Source organism: Lithobates pipiens, unplaced genomic scaffold (assembly GCF_037356315.1).
Source record: "Lithobates pipiens isolate NorthernLeopardFrog02 unplaced genomic scaffold, aLitPip1_a1.2 Scaffold_18, whole genome shotgun sequence".
In the NCBI taxonomy this organism is placed as follows: domain Eukaryota; kingdom Metazoa; phylum Chordata; class Amphibia; order Anura; family Ranidae; genus Lithobates; species Lithobates pipiens.
In genome coordinates this window covers 636,256,608-636,279,781 of record NW_027507758.1, presented here as the reverse complement: position 1 = coordinate 636,279,781, position 23,174 = coordinate 636,256,608, and the positions used below count along the sequence as shown (strand labels likewise).

Here is a 23,174-nt window from a genome sequence, read left to right as displayed (position 1 = left end):
GCAGGGACTGTTCTAAACACGGGAAACACGTGGCACTTCACAGGCATACTACAGACACCCCCCCAGGCACCATATTTAAAGGAATATTTCACTTTTTTTTCCCTCTTTAATCGTTATTAAAATCAGTGCTCCCGAAAAAACGGCCGTTTTAAAAAATACATTTGGCATTGATACATGTCCCCTGCGGCAGAGCCGGGTCCCCAAACAATTTTTAGGACAATATCTTGCATATTAGCCATTAAAATTAGCTTCTAGACTGCAGGATAATTTTAATTCTTTAATCTTATAAAAAAAGTTTTTTTACTAAACCCACCCTCTCTTTCCACCTTTGTATTATCTCTATTGCAATGTATACAACATTTTTGGTTTAATTTCAAAGCTCATTTCTGTTGATATGAGCTCAACCTGCCCCATCCAGCCTTACACACCAGCGCCCACTCTGTAATTAGATATCTGTTCCGTGAGCGGTTGCCATGGCACTGCATCAACATCTCCTGGCAAAATGGACTATAAAAAACACTTCAAACATGGCGACCACTATTGCCTGATGAAGGAGCATGCATGCTCTGAAAGTGCGCTCCTCCCCACTCCCTCACCATCCGGAAGTGACGTGTCCAGCCGCCCCTCTGCCAATTCTGAGAACCAGGAAGTGCTGGGAGCCACCAGCGCAGCCGGGAACTTGAGCTGCCTCTCCACCTGCGAGCCGACCACCTTCCCCCAGTAGTGGATGAACCTCTTACACCTCTTATACCTTCCTATATGCGCTGTGATCTCTACCATCTTGTGAGTTCCAAATTGTCTGTCCTATATCAAAATGTTTTAACATTTCTGCACTTAGATGGCGCTGCTCTCTTTTGTGTTTTACTGTCTACAGAGCCCTTTCTAGCTTGTTATGAGCTAGTGCTCTGGCAGATAGTGTCCTGCCATCATATATTGTCCGCCCCGTACTGCGCATGCGCATGTAGTATCGGACAGCCATGTCTGAGCCCGAGCAGGGAGCCTCCCCCATGGAGGAATTGTGCAGACACCTGGCAGGTCTCAAACAAGCAGTGAAGAGCCTGCAAGAAGGCTACATCAGACTGGAAGGTCAAATCTAGCATCAGCACCCTCTGTAGTAATGCTACCTCCTGAGCCCAGGGTACACTCCCCCCGAGAGGTTCTCTGGAGACCGCAGTAAGTTCTGGTCCTTCCGCAACGCTTGCGAAATTTACTTTGCTTTACAACCCCGCACCTTCTCCTTGTAAGCGTCTAAAGTGGGCTTTGTAATTTCGTTTTTGTCCAGAGAACCTCAGACCTGGGCCCACCGCCTCTTGGAGCAGAAGTCGACCTCCCTTGATAACTTGGACACCTTCTTTGCCACTATGTCCCAGCTCTATGAGGATCCCCAGTTAAGAGCAACTGCAGAGGCCGCCTTGCAGCAGGGGCGCAGGGCGGTAGAAGACTATGTGGTGGAGTTCAGACGTTGGAGTTCTGACACTAAATGGAATGACGCTGCCCTGCGCTACCAGTTCAGCATGGGATTATCCGATTCGCTTAAGGACGAGCTGGCACGGGTTGGTATTCCTCAGTCCCTGGAGGAGCTCATAAATCTCTCCATCCAAATTGATCGACTCCTCAGGGAACGTCGTTCTGAGAAGTCCTCCAGCCAGTTTCGGCCCACTTGGGTCCTCCCCAAGGTCCCTAGTGCTTCCAGCTGTTTTCGGCCGACTGCTCTTGCTCCTCCGGCTCCGGGACTTGACTCCCCTGAACCTATGCAGCTGGGTCTCATCCATCCATCCCTCACTCCGGAAGAACGGCAACGCTGAAGAGCCAGTAACCTTTGCATGTGCTGTGGTGAACCAGGTCACTACGTGAGATCTTGTCCCAAAAAGACACGTAAGTCCTTTCTGATTCCTTCCAAGCATACATCTACCTTGCCTAAGTCTACTTCTCACCTTGCCCTCTCTGTCGTTCTACAGCTTCCCGACAAGTATATCCCAGTTCCAGTCATACTTGACTCCGGTGCCTGTAGCTGTTTTATTGATCTGACATTTGCTGCCAACCACCGCATTCCCCTCCAACCGAAAACTCAAAGCCTGGCGGTGCACCTTGCTGATGGCTCCATCCTCAGTTCTGGTCCTGTCACTCAGGAAACCATCCCCTTACTGGCCATCATGGGTCCTAACCACCGTGAAATCTTAAGCTTGGACGCCATTTCATCACCTCTTTTTCCCATTATCCTGGGAATGCCCTGATTACAGGCCCACAACCCTAACATCGACTGGGCCACAGGGAGAATCCAGTTCCTTTCCGGATCTTGTCAGCAGCACTGCTTGCATGAAGTCCCTTCCACATCTACTCAGCTCCTTTGCCTGGACACCGACCCTAAGTTACTACAAGTGATCCCTGCACCTTATTGGGATTTTATGGACGTATTTAGCAAGAGAGGGGCAGAAACTTTACCCCCGCATAGGTCCTACGACTGCCCGATAGAGCTTCTACCAGGAACCGAAGTTCCCTTCGGGAGAATCTTCCCATTAACTGAGCAAGAGCTGGAAACCCTAAAGGGCTATATTGACTAAAATCTCAAGAAAGGCTTTATTCGCCCGTCTACTTCTCCGGCTGGAGCTGGCATCTTTTTTGTCGAAAAGAAGGACCACTCTCTATGGCCCTGCATCGACTATCGGGAGCTAAATAAAATCACCATCAAGAATCACTACCCGTTGCCCCTAGTGCCCGAACTCTTCCAAAGATTGGGATCCGCGGTCGTGTTCACCAAGTTAGACCTCCGTTGTGCCTACAACTTGATCCGCATTTGTGAGGGGGGCGAATAGAAGACTGCCTTCCGCACATGATTCAGGCACTTTGAATATCTCGTCATGCCCTTCGGTCTATGCAATGCACGCGCAACATTCCAACATTTCATAAATGATATCTTCCGTGATCCTCTGGACTTGTACGTCATAGTATACCTGGATGACATCCTAATCTTTTCCTCTTCAGTCAGAGACCATCGTAGGCATGTCCAAAATGTGCTGACACGCCTTAGGCAGCATAGACTCTACGCCAAGTTGGAAAAGTGTGAATTTGAGCTCCAGTGTATACAGTTTCTTGGCCTGGTTATCTCTGTTGACGGTATCAAAATGGATCCTCGGAAGGTGTCCACTATCCTGGACTGGCCTGCTCCTACCGATTAAAAAAGGAGTCCAGCATTTTATTGGCTTCGCCAATTTTTACCGGAAATTCGTTAGGGGCTTCTCTGCAATAATTGCCCCATCACTGAACTCACCAAGCAGGGGAACCATTTCTGTTAGTCCCCTAAGGCCCAAGCCGCTTTTCGAAAAAACTGAAAGAGCTATTTACTTCTGCTACCATTCTGAAGCACCCGGACCCTGCCTTGCCCTTTGTCCTTGAGGCAGACGCTTTGGAAATTGCGGTGGGAGCAGTGCTTTCCCAGCGGCAAAGTGCCAAGGCCCTCCTCTACCCAGTGGCCTTTTACTCATGCAAGCTCTCCGCAGCGGAGAAGAGACTACGACGTGGGGGACCGGGAGCAACTGGCCATAAAGGCAGCTTTGGAGGAGTGGCGTTACTTGCTAGAGGGTGCTGCACACCCAATCCTGGTTTATACCGACCACAAAAACCTGAAGTATCTGAGAACAGCGAAAAGATTGAAACCACGGCAGGTGAGATGGGCCCTGTTCTTCTCCAGATTTCACTTTCACATCACATACAGACCTGGTTCCAAAAATATCAAACCGGATGCTCTTTCCCGCATGTTTCATAATTCCGTAGATACTTTGCTCCCGGATACCATCCTTCCTGCTGGAAATTTCTTGTTACTCCAGGGGGACCTCCTGTCCCGAATTAAACAAGCCTCTGTGGGTTGGACCCCATCGGTTGAAAATGATGTAAGGTCGCAAGATGGCATGTTCTGGTACAAGGACAAAATTCTGGTTCTGGGGGATGTAAGGGTGGCAATTTTGGAGCTCTGCCACGACCACAAGCTAGCCGGTCACTTTGGCACTCCGAAAACGGTGGAGTTGGTGCAGCGTGCATTCTGGTGGCCGCAGCTGACTAATGACTGCAAGAAGTATGTGGAGTCTTGCACCACCTGTGCCCGGAGCAAGACTAGCCGGACAAGAACCTGGGGTTTGCTAAGACCCTTGCCAGTTCCAGAAAGACCTTGGAAGATGATTTCAATGGATTTCATTGTGGAGTTGCCCCAGGCAGAAGGCTTCCCTACTATTTTCGTGGTGGTCGACAGGCTGTCTAAAATGGCTCACTTCCTGCCTATGAAGGGCACACCTTTGGCCTTGGAAACTGCAAAGGTGTTCACCAAGGAAGTAGTGCATGGGGTCCCATCAAGCATTGTATCCGACCGGGTTGTTTAATTCACCTCCAGATTTTGGAAGGCTCTTTACGGTTCCCTCGAAATTGAGTTGACATTTTCGTCTGCCTATCACCCCCAGACGAATGGGCAGACAAAGAGAACTAATCAAAACTTTGGAACAATACCTCCGCTGTTTCTCTGCCTTCTCACAAAATGACTGGGTCTCTCTCCTGCCTCTTGCCGAGTTTGCCTACAACAACTTGCTGCATTCTGCATTCAAACAGACACCATTCTTCGCAAACTACGGTTACCATCCATCCTTCCTGCCTGGTTCGGTACCTGAGTGTGCCATTCCTGCAGTGTCCGAAACAATGGACTTTTTTTTGACCAACAACAAATTGCTGCAAGAGACTATGGCCAAAACTCAGGAATACAACAAGAGGATGTTTGATAGGAAGAAGCGTGGAGAACTCATCCTAGTACCGGGCAATCAAATTTGGCTTTCTACGGCTAATCTAAAGATGGCTTGCCCCTCAAGAAAACTGGGTCCTAAGTTTTTGGGCCCCTGTGCGGTCAGGAGGAAAATTAATGATGTAACTTATGAGCTGGATTTACCCGGTTCGCTGAAGATTCATCCAGTCTTTCCCGCATATCACTGTTGAAACCCGTTGCCCCTAATCCTTTCACCAGCCGGAATACGGGCCCATCTAAACCCGTAATCATCAACAATGAAGAGGAATTTGAAGTGGAAGCGAAACTGGACTGTAGAAAGAGGGGTAACCAAGTCCAGTATTTAATCAAGTGGAGGGGGTACGGACCAAAAGATAACTCCTGGGAACCAGAAAGCAATTTACATGAGGAAGAACTTCTCAGTGCCTTTAAGAGTACCCACGCGGATAGATTGGCCCGGATTGGCATCCGGAGGCTGCCCTTGAGGAGGGGGCACTGTCAGAGAAATGCCTGTAACGGACATGCCACTGGGCGCTCTGCGGTGCGCCGGTATGTGCATGACGCTTGGCGCCAAACGGCCTATTTAGGTGTCCCCCGCAGTGTGCTCGGTGCTGTCCGATCTGCAGCTCCCAGTATCTTAGTACCCGTGATTTTGCTTGGAATTCCTGACCACCTGTTTACCCGGCTTGCCCCTTGGATTGTCCTGCCTGCCCTTGACCTCTGCGTGTCTGTGACCCCGAATCTGCCTGCTCCTCTGTACTGCGCTGCCCGCCTGTTGCCAACCCTGCTTGTGACCCGGACTTTGAACTTGCCTTACCCTTTGCACTGCACCACCCGCCAGCTGCCAACCGTGCCTGTGACCGGACCTGCCTTATCAGCTCCTGCTCTGCAACTGCTGCCTGCATCCAGCTGTCTGGAGACTACCTACCCATCTGCACCAGGCCATTGGACCTCTTCTCCTGCATCCAACCCGCCAGGCTCTCATACCCGTCTGCACTCCCGTGCCTCCTGTCCATACTACCAGGGGCCACGAACCAGACCCGTAAGGGAGACCTTCCCCTGCTATCTCGGGCTCACCTGTCAGGTACGTAAGCTACATCCTTCCTGAAGCCCACCTGTCGCCATATTTCACCGTGGAGAGGGCCCATTGCATGCCATCACAGCCAGGGCCGCAAGGAGCCCCCCCACCCAGCTTTATACTGTGGCTGCTTAATTTAGGGATCGAGATGAGATATTGCAGGCAGCAAGGATGGCTGGTGAGCTGCACTACAAGAACAATCGGCTGTTTATGTTTCCTGACTATTCTGTGGAGACACAGAAACTCTGCAGGTATTTTGATTCTGTTAAAGCTGCTCTCCGTACCGTAGGGACCCGGCTAGGTTCTCTGAGCTCAGTATACTTCTGCTTCTCTCCCAACTTTGTGAGAATTGTGCAGCATGGTCCACTTTACCTTTGAACCTTATGGGACGAATCAATCTCCTGACGATGGTCTTCCTCCCCAAGTTTTGGTTACTGGCCGGTGGTGGTTCACGCATTCGTGGACGAATGCAGCAGTGGGTCTAGAGGCTGCCAGTCTGGGTTCTCTTATGGAGCTGGGGAACGTGATCTACCAAGAACCCCGGGCTTACCCTATTCTACCGTATCCTACTAGGACCACACTCAGGGTTTGGGCTGCAGCTAGGAAAATATTCCATTGGCCTAACAGATTTCCCCCTTGCACTCCACTATGGGGTAATCTCAAACTCCCACATCTTCGTTCTATCCCTGACCCCCAGCTTTGGGCTAGGTTTGGTGTTAAGATTCTGCGAGACACTATGATAGCTGGCAGGCTTCTTTGCTTTATGGAGCTTAGGACCCAATTCCATTTACCAGGCTGGATGGTCTTTGCGTACCTACAGCCTCGTCATGCGGTGTGAGCTCAGTTCACTGTTTCACCAAGTCTGACTATGGACCCTATAGAGGAACTACTGGCCCAAGAATGTTTTTCCAAACCTCTATCTGCCCTGTACTTTGACTTATTGAGTGTTGATTCTCCTAAAATGGACTACTTTTGGGATAGGTGGAAGGCTGACATACCTGGACTTGACAAAGAAAACTGGGAAGACTGTCTGGGGGAAAGTGACAAATTATTAATCTCCTCCCGGTATAGGTTGATCGTGGTATAATTTTTACACAGGGTCTACTATATGCCCCAGAGGTTGCATAGTATCTATCCTGGGAGGACCTCAGAATGCACTCACTGTGGTGGAGAGGTCGGTACATATTTTCATATGTTCTGGAGTTGTCTGGGGCTAGCCCGCTTTTGGACTGAGGTGGTTGATCTTATGAACTTCCACCTCCAGCTAATTCTTTCATTCACTCCCGAATTGTTGTTATTAGGTATTCACGATGATGATGAAACTACTAATTTAATTTTTGTTGTACTATGCTAGGAGAGAACTCATTTTTAGGTAGGACTCCCGGTCCCATCCCTCCGTAGTCTCTTGGGAAAAGTCAATTAACTCTGTTCTTCCTATATGCAGACGTATGTCAATAGAAATTGCTCTAAGAAATATGAACAAGTATGGCAGCCCTGAACCACATAGAGTGGGAATAACCTTTGTGGATTCTGTTCTTTGCAGGTTGGCTGCTATGGTCACTCATGCAAATTCTTGCCTGTATCTGCTGTAGGGTATTGCTGAAGTGTTCTCTAATGCCACGTACACGCAATCAAACAATCCAGCGGAAAAAAGTCTGGCGGACTCTCCGCCGGACAATCCCCCCATTTGTGGGCTCCGGCTGACTTTTTTTTACCCAAAAGTCCGGCGGATTTAGAAAGTAGTTTTGCATCAAAATTTGTCCACCGGACTCGCAGTCCGGCAGACAATTTTTCCAAGTAGCCGGGACTAGCAAAGGAAGTCAATGTCTTTAAGTCCATACCAGATGAAGGGGCCAGCGACGTGTCAATCTCGCCACCGAAGGCGGTGACATTGACTTCCTTCGCTAGTCCCGGCTATGGGCAAGTCTGTTCATTTCAAAAGTACGGCGTGTGTGGGCACGTCCGCTCATTCGGATAGTCCGGCGGTTTGTCCGCCAGACTAAGTCCGCCGGATAGTCTGATCGTGTGTACGCGGCATATCTCTTACTTTGTTATTGTATAATTTTGTTATGATGTTTACGCTCCTCACTCATTATCAGTGTATTTTATATAACTTTACTTATTTTCAGGCTGTATTTGACCAATATATCATGTCCATGTTCAATAAAGGAACATTCTGTTTTTGTTAAAAAAACAAACAAACAAAAAAAACTGCCTCCTAAATCTTTTTATCTGGCTCCTAGATTTAAAGCAAATTTATCAAGCCTTTCCTTAAGTGACTTCCTCCCCTCCCCCTCATCTCCTTCATTATGTAAGTCATGCTGAGATCATCTCCCATTGGCTGAGCAATATTCTCATTTGTCTCTGAGCTCCTTCTTGCTATTCCTCGTCCTGCCTGTTGTTTCCTTGGATTGATTTTCTGTGTAGTGACCCCGGCTTCATCTCTTGGATGCGCTCGTCTGTTGCTTGTCCTGACCTTTATCCTGATTCCTGGATCTCCTCCTCATCTCTCCTCCATATCCTCTTACACAGCTTTTCTCCACACCTGCAGTGATCCTGGGGGGTGGAAACTTGGCACCAGCACTCAGCAAAATCCATCCCCACCATTAGGAGCTCTGGAGAAAATTTACACTCCGTTCCTCCGCACGTCACCTGATCACATGAGAGCTTACTTTCACACATTCCTGACAGATTTCTGTATGGTAAAGGTCAAAGTTCATTCTTCAGTTTAGAAGAGGAAGGACACACCCAGGAACAATGATTTGGTTTGCACAGGAGCCTCATATAGAGGACCCCTCAAATCTCCCCATCCAAATGTCCCTCCATCCAGAGTCTATATGTCCTATGACATCACACTGACCTCACAGCTTCTTCTCCCAATCTGCTTTTTTTTCTGATGCTCTTAGGATGTGGGCGGACCCTTGCCATCCTCACTAGCAAAGTGGGACTGTTGGTCCTGCATTGTATGTAATGACATTAGAAGGCCTGCAACATGTTTTTAACCTGTGTAGTGTGGGGGTCCTGTGTGGGAAAATAATAACTCAGCCTGAAGTGGGGCTTTAATAAAATGGAGACCTGAATGGTGAGGTGAGGAGGATTCTGGGAATATCATTTGATTTTACTATTTGTGTTCAGATCTAGAGTTTTCCTCCTGTGAAGTCTGGAGATCATATGACCATCACATTGCCTCCACCTCCCTCCCTGATAGAATAGAGAAATACAAAGAAGATTCTAGAAGTCACCAGAGAGATGATGGAGGAGAGGTGAGTGGTGCTGGGAATTCTGGGACATTATCCAGTAACAGACAAGGGATGTGTCTGGATGGTGACTGTATCATTGTGTGTGTCAGGTTCCTATAAGGTGTCAGGATGTCACTGTCTATTTCTCCATGGAGGAGTGGGAGTATTTAGAAGGACACAAGGATCTCTACAAGGACGTCATGATGGACAATCAGCCGCCCCTCACATCACCGGGTAAGAGGAGACTTTATTGTAAAGGAGAGAGCAGTACGGAGGCTCCACCTAGATCCCCCATCATCTGATAAACACATAGAAACAATGTATTCAGTCAGTGTGTGTGTTTCCTACAGATGGATCCAGTAATGGGAACCCACCAGAGAGATGTCCCCGTCCTCTGTATTCCCGGGATTCCACACAGGAAGATCACACCATCCCCCACCATCATCAGGTAGATGAGGAACAATCACTGATAGTATCATTAGGATCTGTACATTATCTGCATTGTTACCATTGATGTCATTTTTATTATATATTCAGAGTGGAAACCTGAGAGATTCTAAAGTTGAGGTTAAAGAAGAGATAAAAGAGGAGGATGATGAGGATGGGGTGATGGAGGAGTTTCTAAAGGAACACAAAGATCTGTACCAGGACACCATGGTGGAGTCATCCAGCTACAGAAACCCACCAGAGAGATGTCCCCGTCCTCTGTATTCCCGGGATTCCACACAGGAAGATCACACCATCCCCCACTATTGCAAGGTTGGTGGCACGGAGGTTATAAAATAGACTCATGGATACTCTGTGTGGATTTTCTATGTGATGTCACAATAATAAATCTTCTATCTTACAGATGATATTCTCTCTCATTTTCTTGGTTTAGAGTGGAGATCCAATCGATATAGAATTTGAGGTGAAATCAGAAGAAGAAGAGAGGTATGTGAGGGATGATCAGCAGTCTATGGAGGAGGATGGAATAACGGGGACATTTATAGAGGAGGACACTCCTACAGAGATCAGCACAGGTGGGTCATTACCACTAAATACATTCCTCCACCCATACTGCTCACTGATTGGTCCAGAGTAGGGCGGGGGCTGGGTGATATCAGCCTGTAATACCCTGGTCAGTTTCCTGAGCTGTGTTCCCCGTCCTGTATTCCTGGATTTCTCTCGGATAATCTTCCTTCCCTGTTCTGCAGACACAATTTATGTCTCTAGACTGGATTTATGGAGATTCTGGGGTTCAGCTGGCAGCAAAGTGTTCATTTTCACCATAGGCATTACTAGACCTAGGTACCTGGGGTATGTGCTTTGGGTCTTATGACAAGATCTCTGACAGAACAATCCCCCCAGGGTTACTTACTCTGTTGTCTGCTGGCTGTGCCGGGTGGAGGGATATGTCTGTATAGTTTCAGACCCAAGTCACTGAGTGCAGTCTCAGGAGATGGGAGGCAGCGGTGTGGGACCTCTGCAACTTGTCTCATGTAAACATTTCATCTTCCACTGATTACTGAATACCAATATTAGGAGCCCCGACCCTTACCCTGTATAATTTATATTGTACATTACATACTCCAGGAAAGCCCAGAGCGAAAACAAATAAAATGAAGAAATAGCAGAGGGAGGGCATGACAGTGTTAACAGGGTGCAGACAGAAATGAGAGGTCTTAACTGATTGGAGGAGCTTTGGGAGAAGGGGTCAGGAGAGTAAAAAGGAGCTCCCCCCGCATTAGTTCAGCGTACAGGAGAAAGCTTGGAGCAGCAGGCAGGAATAAGCTGGTACTGCAGGGCAGCTAGGGAGGGGTATGCCGGCATGGGGAGCGGTATGCATGCCTTCGGGAGAAGAAGGGTGCGGGGTGAGCGCCCACAGGTCTGAGCCAGGAGTGGGGGGCCCCCGGGTGCTGGGAGTTCTGGCCACCGAGCCCCTCTCCCAGTCCTCCTCACACGTGGCAGTCTGCAGGCTGGATGGCCGTTCAGGCCCACCTGGGATCACGGCGCCCACGTTTGGGTGGCACTCGGTGGGCGGGGGGGGCCCAGGGACTGAGTTGCCGCCCTCCGGGCCGAGGCCTACGTAGTAATGGCAGGAGGCGCCATCTCGGGCACCACCTCGGGGGTCGGGGGCTGGGGGGTCCCAGGATTAAGTTGCGGCCCTCAAGGCCTGGGCCCATGGAGGCGGGGGCAGAGCCTCGGGGGGAGGGGATAGGCACAGCAGCAGCCACCAGGGCTACGCTACCACAGGGGACAATATGTGATAGTACACCGGCGGCTCTTCCGGCACCAGGGGAGGACAATAAGGACGCATGGCGGAGGCGGAGTTTCAGCGGGGTAGTGCGCTGGTCAGAGGCGACCGCCGGGCCTGCACTGCCACGGCAGATGGCTCTCCGGGCTCCAGGGGAGGTCAATAAGGACACATAGCAGCAGGGGACGGGCTTGGGGAACACCGAGGTCGGGTGCGGCCATCCCACAGCAAGAGGAACACGCAGGCTCCCCCTCCTGGTAGTTAATCGGCGGGGGGGCGGAGTCTCGGCAGGGTAGAGCGATGATCAGAGGCAACCGCCGGGCCTCCACTGCCACGGCAGGCAGCTCGCACTGGACCATGTGCAGTGGGTACACAGCAGGAGGCAGGCTGTGGTGCCCCCCCCAGACAGGACCGAACACAGCAACGAAGATTACGTGGGTGGATCCGGCCCGAGGAGGTGAGGCCAGCAGCTGCGTGGATCCTCAGCATCCTGGGATGCATCCCCAGGTGGGTTGTCGATCATTGAGGGATGGAAGGAGCAACATTCAAGCGAGCGCACGGTCGGTGTTGGAAGAAAAGAAGAGCCCCAGAGACGATCGGCGGCGATGAAGGCTGGACCTTCGGCTGGTGGGATTCTTCCTATGCAGCCGGGTAAGTTCATTTACAATATTCTATTTCCTTTTCTAGGGGTGGACCTAGGCCACAGTAAGAGGGGAGGGACACGCGCCCATGTTCGCCCCCAGGAGTTCCCCAGGGTTAGGGCCCACAGAAGAGTCAACAGGGACACTGCCGGCGGAGGGGGACAGGCTGTTCCGGCAGGAGGGGGCATTACACGTCTTTGAAGTGGGAATACAAGGTCAGCAGTTGGGGTGGCGATTTTTCTGTACCAGGCACGGGCCAAACCGGTTTTCGGTTATACTCTATAAACGGGGGGGGGGGGGCTGGGGAGTGCCTACCCTGGGACAGGGGAAGGGGCCGCCTGACAGAAGAAGGGAGGAAAACAACAAAAAAAAAAAACACTGGGGGTGGGGCCCATCTGAGTTGGGTGTCCCTTCCTACTTTGGAAAATAGTGAGTGGAGCACATTTGAGGTATGGAAAACGTTGGGTTGGGGCCCGTCTGAGGTATGGGTGTTCCTTCCTAACTGGGGAAAATAACGAGGTTGGACCCATCAGAGGCATGGGTGTTTCTTCCTAACCATGCAAACTAGTGGGGTGGGAGCCATCGAGGGTATGCGTGCCCCTTCCTAAAGGTGGATAGCGGTGGATCGGTCTCATCAGAGGATTGGGGCCCCATTTCTAACTGGCACACTGTGGGTGGGGCTCATATGCGGTATGGGTGTCCCTTATTGACTATGGATATCAGTGGGTTGGGGCCCATCAGAGGTATGGGTGTTCCATCCCAACTGGGGGGAAGAATGTTGATTGGACCCATCGGAGGTGTCCCTTCCTAACTGTGTAAAAATGGTGACAGGGCCCATCGGAGATATGGGTGTCCCTTCCTAACTGTGAAAAAAACTGGTGGTGGGGCCCATCTGCGGTATGGGTACCCCTTTCTAACTGTGAAAAATGTTGGTTGGGCCCATCAGAGGTATGGGGATCCCGTTCTAACTGTGAAAAATGTTGGTCGGGCCCATCGGAGGTATGGGTGTCCCTTCCTAACTGTTAAAAAAAATGGTGGTGGGGCCCATCGGAGGATGGGTAACCCTTTCTAATGGTGGAAAATGTTGGTTGGGCCCAGATGTGGTATCAAGTAAGTATATGGTAGGTAAGTAAGTAGTCAAGTATACAACCGCGGTGGGAACATCGGGGTATCGAACAAGTGTCTGGTAAGTACGGAAGTGGTTAATTATCCCATCGCAATTATATAGGCCTGCATAGACCTTATATGGGGCACAAGCTGAGGTGGGTTTGGTGTTATGCATTGACTGTATTATTTGCATTAACATTGCTTCTTGCGAATTAAGGTTTTTAATGGGGCATAATATAAGGCTCATGGGGGTACTAACAGGTTGTTATGGGTGATAAAACACGTTACGGGTATGCGACCAGCCCGACAGGGGGTGGGGGGGGCTTTCTTCATAAATCAGTGGAATAGGGTTCCCTGCTGCATTTGGAGTACGCCCGTGGAATACATGATGTTGGTGAATGGCATTGTTTCCCGTGGTGCTTACCGTGGTCAGAGGGGTGAGTATGTTTGGGTGGTGTCAGGCGCTTCCAAGGGGCCATCATAAGGGTGATATGGGCCACCATACGGTTGCTACTCGCTTCATCTGGCAGTAAGTCTGCTCTGTCATTTGGGGTTTAGAGATCTACACTCATGGGTTTAGGAGTGCTGTTCACCTCTCGGGGGTGTAGAATGTCATAGCAAAGCTTGGTCTAGCTTACAGTGGGTATTTATCCCAGGTTTGGGGTGCAGGCGGGTTCATTGTCCAGTATGCTGGGGGTTTATTGCCTGGGGGTTGGTTTCCGGAGGGCTCGAAAAGGTAGTGAGGCATGGTACATGGGCTGTATCCTGTGGGGTTTGGCAGTTAGGCCTATCGTTGGTGCATCAAGCAGAGTGGTAATAGGAGGGCCCGGGGGAGGGTTTCTGATTCTGTACTGGGTTTCGCAGACCCGGAGTTAGTGGGTTGTCCGTTTTTTCTTTAAATGCAGGATTGCTGGTACTGCATCACTGGGTCGTTATAGATTTGGCGAATGTTTTTAGCCTATTGGGCTTGGCGGGTTTTCCGGTCTAGGAAATGTATTTGTTCATTATTGCTTTCTCCCTGGGGCTTTCTGTTGGGGTTGGTAGGTCCGGCGAGTAGGTCAGCCCTTCCCATAGGTACAGGGGTGGGTAAGGCTCCAAATGGCAATAATGGTTTATTAACGGTAGCCCTAAGGTGGGGGGGTCCACTGCGGCGACATTAGGATTTTTTCCCCCACGTCCAGATTTCGAGGCAGTTTGGTTTAAAGGTTTAAGGGCATGAAGTGTGGGGGAAAATACGTTTTCGTAATATTTAGTCAATATGTGGTAGGCCAGATGGGAGTCGGGTTTATAGCCGGCCAAGCGAATTTGAATGGGGAACCGACCAGGTCCCAGTGGTGATCTTCTCCACCTGTTGTACAATTACAGGAGCAAGGATGCTGGTGGGGTTTTTTTGCTGGGGGGGGGGGGGGTATGCCTGATTTGTGCATGCCATTGTTATGTCCAGTGGCACTATGCGGTATTGCTAGACAGTCAGCCTGTCTCGGTAAATAAGAGTGCCGGGCGTTCTGGGGAGCAGGATGCTTATGGTAGTGAATAACTTTGCACGACTGTACGGGGGCCGTCTTATTATTATTATTTTTTTGGTTGCACATCTGCAGCATCAGGTGGGGGGCTTAAAAGTCCATGTGGTACATAACATGAGTGATGAAGGTGGATCTAGGCACATCTGCAGGGCTGGCCTGGGGAGGCTGATTGTGGGGTTTCAACATCATTGTTGGGACGATTTGGGGATTGAACTGATCGGTAGAGGGGAGGGAAATAGCTACCGACAAGGTTAATGGGTATGTCAGCTGATGTGGGGTTTAGGAATGGTGTGGCTGGTCAGCGGACATTTGAGATTGAAGTGGATACTGGGAGGTGCTTTCGGGGTGACTGACTTTACCTCGATGCTAGGGGGATTAATATCTGGGCTCTGGGTTTTCCGGTGGCATCTAGAGAGGGGCACCCAAGGGTAAGGTTTTCCCCTTGGGCACTGTGGCGGGTGTTGGTCTTTGCGGGTGAATGAAGAAACCTCGGGTAAGGAGAGTTCGGGACCCATCGGTGGTATGGTTCCTAATGGTGGTATTCCAGCTAACGGTGGTTTAGCTGGAATTTGGTTAACGGGTGCACTGCGGTCACTTGGTTGTCTCCGAGCCAGTATGTCGGCTAGAGGCCTATTATCATATATAAAAGGTACCGCAGTGCATTACTATTATTAAACAGATGGTATTTGGAGTGCCTGCAAAGACCAACGCGAATATCAGATGTTTATGGTTATGTTCATTTAAAATTTATTGATTAATAAAGGGGTTGCTACGACCAAAAGCTACTCCAACTTGGTGTGGTCTCTATTTATGGGAAATAGTATGGGGGTTGTAGCAAGGGTTGGTATGGCATTATGGAATGATAGTACATCTGTTATACAATAGTCATGACCCCTGCCCTATATACTTGTTGTACATTACATTATTCTGATACTATAAAATCCTATCTGTTGTATCCTATATAATAAGTTGTACATTACACAGTCCTGACTTCTTTTGCACCAATTTTCTAACAGCTGAACATTTGATTGGAGCACAGATTTTTACATGTTGATAATAATGTGATAACATCCTTAAACTTTGGAATCTTAAACAGAAAGTGATAATGAGGGAGGAGTCAATAACCCAATGATGGGGGTCTTCAGGATCAGTCCAGTCTTCATCTTGGTTGTTCTCCCCCCATCCTCACTCTCTGACCTCTGGTGGGGCTCAGCCCCGCTGTTATTCATGACTAAATCATGGACTAAATAAGGAAGGTCAGGACTTCTTGTGTTGGGAAGATGACAATGAGTGATAGAGGGGGAGGGGACACTCGTCCTATAATCCCCTCATCACTGTCACTCCTATAAAAGACAGTTCTCGTTGTTTCCTCACTCTCTGACTAAGGTCCATGAATAAAGAAATGATCTGGTAGGAGATCAGAGGACCCATTTACTAGTTACCTTGAGGGGGGAATTGTAAGATCCTCAGAGGCAAAGCTGCCTGATGTGGGCGGAGTCCTGGTTTAGGGGAACCAATCAGCTCATGTCTAGTAATAATCTTTGTATTTCTATTTTAGTAGATGGACGGGAGATGAGGAAAACCTCAGAGGATTGTCTCACTTTGTCTCCAGACTGTAAAGTAGAAGATGAGGACATCACACAGTATAGTCCAGGAGAAAACCCGACTACCTCAAATGTCCATCCGGCACCACACAGTGTAGATGGACCATCGTATTCCTCTTATCCTGAGGAACCTCAGACTGTGAGGGACGGTGCCGTCCTTCCAACAGAGAAGAGCTTTTCCTGTACTGAGTGCGGGAAGTGTTTCCATTATAAATGCCATCTTAATGAACACATAAGATCTCACACAGGGGAGAAGCCGTACTCCTGTCCTGAGTGCGGAAAATGTTTTTCAGTGAAGTCCAGTCTTTACACACATCAGAGATCTCACACAGGGGAGAAGCCGCATTCCTGTCCTGAGTGTGAGAAATCTTTTTCACTGAAGTCCCATCTTTACACACATCAGAGAACTCACACGGGGGAGAAGCCACATTCCTGTCCTGAGTGCGGGAAATGTTTTTCACAGAAGCATCATCTTAACAACCATCAGAGATCTCACACGGGGGAGAAGCCGTATTCCTGTCCTGAGTGCGGGAAATGTTTTTCAGAGAAGTCCAGTCTTTACAACCATCAGAGATCTCACACGGGGGAGAAGCCGCATTCCTGTCCTGAATGCGGGAAATGTTTTTCACAGAAGTCCCATCTTTCCAGACATCAGATATCTCACACGGGGGAGAAGACATATTGCTGTCCGCAGGGAGGGAAATATTTTTCAGCGAAGTCCAGTCTTTACACACATCAGAGATCTCACACGGGGGAGAAGCCGTATTCCTGTCCTGAGTGCGGGAAATATTTTTCAGAGAAGTCCAGTCTTTACACACATCAGAGAACTCACACAGGGGAGAAGCCGTATTGCTGTCCTGAGTGTGGGAAATGTTTTTCACAGAAGTCCAGTCTTTCCAGACATCAGAGATCTCACACGGGGGAGAAGCCGTATTGCTGTCCTGAGTGCGGGAAATGTTTTTCAGATAAATCCAATCTTTACAAACATCAGAGATCTCATACGCATAAGAAGCCATTTTCCTGTCCTGAGTGAGGTAATTGTTTCTCAGTCCTCACTGAAGTCCTGTCTTCCTGTACATCAGGGACCCCACACAACCCTCGAGGTGTATTAGTGCCTTGGGTGCGGGAAATGTCTTCTATATGAATGTTGCTGGACATCACAGCTCTCATGTGGGGAAGAAGCACCCCCTGATATACACCTCAGATATACTCAATGGCTGATCTTCATTTAAGAAACAGTTCATAAGGAAATCGGAGTTCACAAAGACATGGATGAAGTGTTGTACCGTGTTGGCCATTGATAGCAGTAGAAAAATAAAAATTGAGTCATTACCTTTCATTGGCTGAGAACATTTTGTGGTGTAAGTTTTCACAAACACTTATGCTGCGTACACAAGATCAGACTGTCCAGCGGACTAAGCCTGGCGGACAAACTGCCGGACTTTGAAGCGGAGGTCCGCCGGACTTTCTGAATTAGCGGACCTACCCACACACAACCGGACTAGGTCCGCCGGACTTTCTGAATTAGCGGACCTACCCACACACAACCGGACTAGGTCCGCCGGACTTTTGGCGGGAGTCCGCAGTACTTTTGAAAATGAACAGACTTGCCCACACGGAGGAAAGTCCGTTCATTTTGAACGCGGCTCCAGGTAGACGGGACTAGCGAGGAAGGTCAATGTCGCCGCCTTTGACCTCCTGCACTAGTCCTGGCTACCTGGAGCCGCGTTCAAAATGAACGGACTTTCCTCAGTGCAGCAAAGTCTGTTAATTTCAAAAGTCCAGCGGACTAGCACATACACGGCCGGATTGGAGTCCGGCGGACAATTTTTGAGTCAAAACCACTTTCTAAGTCTGCTGGACTTTTGGGGGAAAAAAAGTCCGCCGGTGCCCACACACGTGCGGATTTTCCGGCGGACCAAGTCCGTAGGATAGTTTGATCATGTGTACACGGCATTAGAGGTCTAATTAAAAAAAAATAGCTGAATGAATGTGACCGGCATTCACCCAGCTGTGATGAATATTGCATGTATTTTATTTTATACACTGATTTCCATGGCTTCATCTGATGGTCTTAATGTGGTATTGTGCTATTTTTACTGATTGAGGTATTTCATGAAAAATAAAATTTTATGGCCAAAAGATGGTGCTGACAATCATAGGAAATCAATGTGTTAAATTATAGCAATATTTGTAATGGCTGAATTAATTGTCTATAAGTAGACACCTTAGTTTCCTTTGTCAGACATGGCTTCATACTAATACCTGAGATCATACTCACACATGGGGATGAGCTCGATGTTTGGGTCGAACATAAGTTTGAGCCATAATTGGCATAAGGCGTGCCTTTGGCCAATCATGCCCCGGGTGGACAAAGTCCATGCCCCACACTATATAAGGCTGCTTACACTGCGGCAGTGTGTAGTGTTGGCATGGAGATAGCTTGAGTTAGATTAAACGGGCAGGTTATTCAGTTATTGGCAGTGTATTTGAGATATATATATATATATATATATATATATATATATTATACTCTCTGCATTTAGCATAAACTATATATTCAGCGTTTACTCGATATTCAGTCAGTGCAGGCAGTGTATTACTATATATACACTCTACATCCAGTGTAGCCTATCTCTACAGTGCACTCAGTGGTGTACTGTTTCTAATACACTTCAGGTGGTATGTATATGTGTATGTGCATATATATATATATATATATATATATATATATATATATATATATATATATATATATATATACACACGTGGTTAACAAGCATTTTGAAAGACGAGGAAACTTTTTTTTTAAATCCTGACTCAGTTTGCGAGTATTGTCTCGTGCAATAGAAGTCAATGCGGAGTTAATTATCTTAGTTTCCATTGACTTCTATGGGGAAACTCGCTTTGATAAGTGAGTGCTCTGGATTACAAGCATTCTCCTGGAATGGATTATGCTCGTAATCCAAGGTTCCGCTGTACTCTGCATCCAGTGTAGCCTATATCTACAGTGCCTTTGGTGGTGTACTATTTCTAATACACTTGATGCGGTGTATTAGTATATACATACAGTCTTGTGTGTGTGTGTGTGTATGTGTGTGTGTATATATATATATATATATATATATATATATATAGATAGGTAGATATATATATATATATATATATACACACACACATTCTACATTCTTTGTAGCCTATATCTACAGTGCCTTTGGTGGTATACTATTTCTAATACACTTGATGCGGTGTATTAGTATATACATACAGTCTTGTGTGTGTATGTGTATATATATATATATATATATATAGGTAGATAGATATAGATATATACACACACACATTCTACATTCTTTGTAGCATATATCTACAGTGCATTTGGTGGTGTACAGTTTCTACTACACTTCTGGTGCGGTACACAGTATACAATACAGTGCAGCCGTAGTACAGTTTATAATACAGTGCAGCCATTGTACAGTTTCTAATACAGTGCAGGCAGTGTACACAGTATCTAATACAGTGTGTACTGTTTCTACTACTTTCTCGTAGTGTTCACAGTATCTAATACAGTGTGTACAGTTTTGAATACACTTCCGGTGGTGTACACAGTACACAATACAGTGCAGCCATTGTACCATTTCAAATACAGTGCAGGTGGTGTACACAGTATCTAATACAGTGTGTACAGTTTCTACTACTTTTCTGGTGGTATACACGGTTTCTAATACACTTCAGGTGGTGTATTAATATATATGATTACAAATTTTGTATTTGATTAATCGATTTTTTTAAATCGATTAATCGACTAATTTCGATTAATTATAACGCACATACAGATCCAACTACTTTTAGCTGATCTCCTTGCATTGCAACTCTGCATAAGTCTGTGGTAAATGTGGTATACACTATATAGAATCACCTGACACTAGTTAGTTTCCACAATCCATGACTTAACTTCACAGTTCACACAAACGTTTTAAATTCAAACTGTAGCACTGACATAATGCCTGCCATACACGGTCGAATTTCGAACGAATTTTCTTTTCAAAATCAGAAAATTCGTTTTTTTTGTGATCCGATGATGCCACCATTGATTTTCGAAATTCGGCCGACCAAGCCTTCAATTTCACCTCATGTTGCTACAGAAAAGAATTTTCTTGGCTGGGAATCTTCTTTTATCTCCGTACATTTTCTTTTATCTCCGTACATTTTCTTACGTTTCTCGCACGATTCTCCCATCATTGATCAGAAAATCGTTCGTTTTTCTAAAAATTTCCAACATGTCCGATTCCTCAAATTTTATTTCCGCACGAAAATCGGCTGTTGCTGCAGCCCACTAATGGTGCGAAATTCATACGAAAATTCTTAGATACGATTTTCGAAAGAAAATTCTTTCGAAATGCGAACCGTGTATGGCCGGCATAAGTCATTTTTTCCCCACAGTAGCGTGACAATCCCTCCCCCTCTGTGTGCAAACAGGTGGTCATGCAAGCGGGTATCAAAAGAGTTAACACGGACCATAAACTTCTCTCATGTCTCCTTAGATCCCAGCAAGGACGCCAGGTCATGGGTAGAAAGAAAAGATATAAGTGCTCACGGCTTAAGTATAAGATTGAATTTTTGTGTTCAAACACAAACTACTCACATAAAGATGATAAAAACACAGCCTGTAAAGCCGACAATCGTCTTAGTTCCATAGGGCAGCAGTGGGTGGCTCCCCGTACACGCTACTTTCAATCAAAAACTTCAACGTCACCGGACTCTACCCCCCTTCTTTTTGTTAGTAGACGGAGGCACTTGGGGAAGGGGGGAGGAGTCCAGTGACGTCACCGGATCTGGGGCGGAACTCCCTGAAGACCCGGGAAGTCGGCGGAGAGGTGAGTACCAGTCAAAAGAATTTTACTTTAATTTGAGTACCAGTCAAAAAAATTTACGATTTATCGAGGAATTAATCTTTAATTTTCACAGCCCTAATATATATATAAGAGGGCCAGTATGGTGGCCTGTAATTATGGGAGGAGCCCGGAGGGTAGATAATCAGACCACCCACAACGGTCTGTGTCGGTTCCAGTGCAAGGTACTGCACATCAAGGGGCCGACTCTTCTCAGCTCCCTCACGGTCGACTATCTGTGCGTCCAATCGCAGGTGCACTTCGGCTTCTTCATTCGTGGTCTTCGTCGACGGTTCCCGTTCATGGTTGCAGATAAGTAGTATCCAAATCTTTTCATATCATGTGCAAACTTGCGGCTTATCGTGCTTACTATCCTGCACCCCTTTCGCAAAACCTACCTCCGAGTTGTTGACACTCGTGTCCTGACATCTTTCGGCACAGGCATAGTACATTCGTAAATTCCTTCTACCAAAGATACGATTCATTCATAGATCCAAGCCTCCTAGGCTTCACTAGTTATAAGATGCACTGTTCTCATCCTTTTTTGAGATAAACAGGTATTGTTTGTATGGGTTTCTGTGGCTGATTGAGGTGTAATTAAACCCACCTGATGTCTTTGCTGCACTTGACTAGCCTAGGGGGATGGGTGGTTGATAGGTGTTTGGTTTCACAGTAAGGAATGGCATACACTCTACAACCAATTCGTATCAGATACTCCTTACTGCCAATTTATATCAGATTCATCTCATAAATTTTTTAAGCTGATTCGTGTCAAATGCATTGCACAGGCTGACTCTGCCAACTCATTGCGTGTCCACGTAGTTGTACCTTTGAGATCGGTCGTATATCTTCATCGATTGTCCCACGCTCGGACCGCTACACACTCGCTGTTGCAGGTAGGACTTTGTTGTTACCGCTCCTCTAAACTCTAGTAGTTACGTTATCATGTTCGTTTTGCAAAAAGTCGCACTTACGCCACCGTAAGTCTTTTTAATGTCATCTTTCATGTATTTCATGCTTTCTACCCAACGCGGGTTTACTCGAGCCGTTCACTTCACGGCCAAGCGGTCAAATCCAACATTCAAGCCCCTTACTCACCTCGCGTCTACGGCCGATTCGAAACTAGTCGCAACTTCGCTTCTATGTTTCGGATCCTCGGCAATCACAAAGCCCCTTCAACCGCCATCACCATTTAGTTGATTCGAACCCAGCCATATCACCGGCAATACGGTCAGATCTGTCATACGAGTCCCGTAAGTCACCTCACCTCTATGGCCGATTCGAAACTAGTCGCAACTTCGCTTCTATGTTTCGGATCCCTAGCAATCACAAAGCCCCTTCAACCGCCATCACTATTTAGTTGTTTCGAACCCAGCCATATCATCGGCAATACGGTCAGATCTGTCATACAAGCCCCGTAGTCACCTCACATCTATGGCCGATTCGAAACTAGTCGCAACTTCGCTTCTATGTTTCGGATCCTCGGCAATCACAAAGCCCCTTCAACCGCCATCACCATTTAGTCGATTCAAACCCAGCCATATCATCGGCAATACGGTCAGATCTGTCATACGAGCCCTGTAGTCACCTCGCATCTATGGCTGATTCGAATCTAGTAGCAACTTCGCTTCTATGTTTCGGATCATTGGCAATCACCAGCCCCTTCAACCACCATCACAATTCAATCAATCCGAACCCAGCCATATCCTTTTTTTTTTTTTTTTAACAAAGAATTTTTATTTATGTTTCAAACAAAAAAAAACAGAAAACAGACATGCGTCAGCAAGGTACATACATATTTTGAGTAGACAGATAATCAAATGTATCACATATAAGCACAGATAGTTCTTAGCAATATATAGAGTCACTAATCATTGCAACATAGAATATAAAACCTCCCGAGACCTCCCCCCACCACACAAAAAACCACATAAATTACAAAAAAAGGGGGAAACCCCCCTCCCTCCCCCCACCCTCCACTCCCCCTAGCCTAACCAATAGTCAAATGCTTCGCCTCAACCCAAGCCGCCCAAATCTTCCCAAATTTCCCAGGGCAGTTCCTGCCCAGATATGTAAGTTTATAAAGCGGCAAAGC

The 23,174-nt window shown here is 47.5% G+C and overlaps 1 protein-coding gene across 2 annotated transcripts; it reads left to right on the top strand.

The window, feature by feature from the left end:
• Nucleotides 1-8,563: 8,563 nt before the first annotated feature.
• LOC143989661 (uncharacterized) lies at nt 8,564-17,526 on the top strand. 2 transcript variants are annotated; one of them, XM_077489922.1, is made up of 6 exons: nt 8,564-9,100; nt 9,187-9,310; nt 9,427-9,524; nt 9,614-9,835; nt 9,957-10,098; nt 16,145-17,526. In XM_077489922.1, exons 2-6 carry the CDS (start codon nt 9,226-9,228, stop codon nt 17,218-17,220), a joined length of 1,623 nt encoding a protein of 540 aa, XP_077346048.1. In that variant the 5' UTR covers nt 8,564-9,100; nt 9,187-9,225; the 3' UTR covers nt 17,221-17,526. The 2 variants fall into 2 exon arrangements, with proteins under 2 accessions (XP_077346048.1, XP_077346047.1); XM_077489921.1 differs by having other exon boundaries at nt 8,566-9,100; nt 16,142-17,526.
• Nucleotides 17,527-23,174: the final 5,648 nt, after the last annotated feature.

Coding starts and splice junctions, on each gene's coding strand:
- LOC143989661 (XM_077489921.1), top strand. CDS start 9,226: ATGGAGGAGTGGGAGTATTTAGAAGGACACAAGGATCTCTACAAGGAC. Junction 9,311..9,426: donor GCCGCCCCTCACATCACCGG/GTAAGAGGAGAC, acceptor TGTTTCCTACAG/ATGGATCCAGTAATGGGAAC. Junction 9,836..9,956: donor CCATCCCCCACTATTGCAAG/GTTGGTGGCACG, acceptor TTCTTGGTTTAG/AGTGGAGATCCAATCGATAT.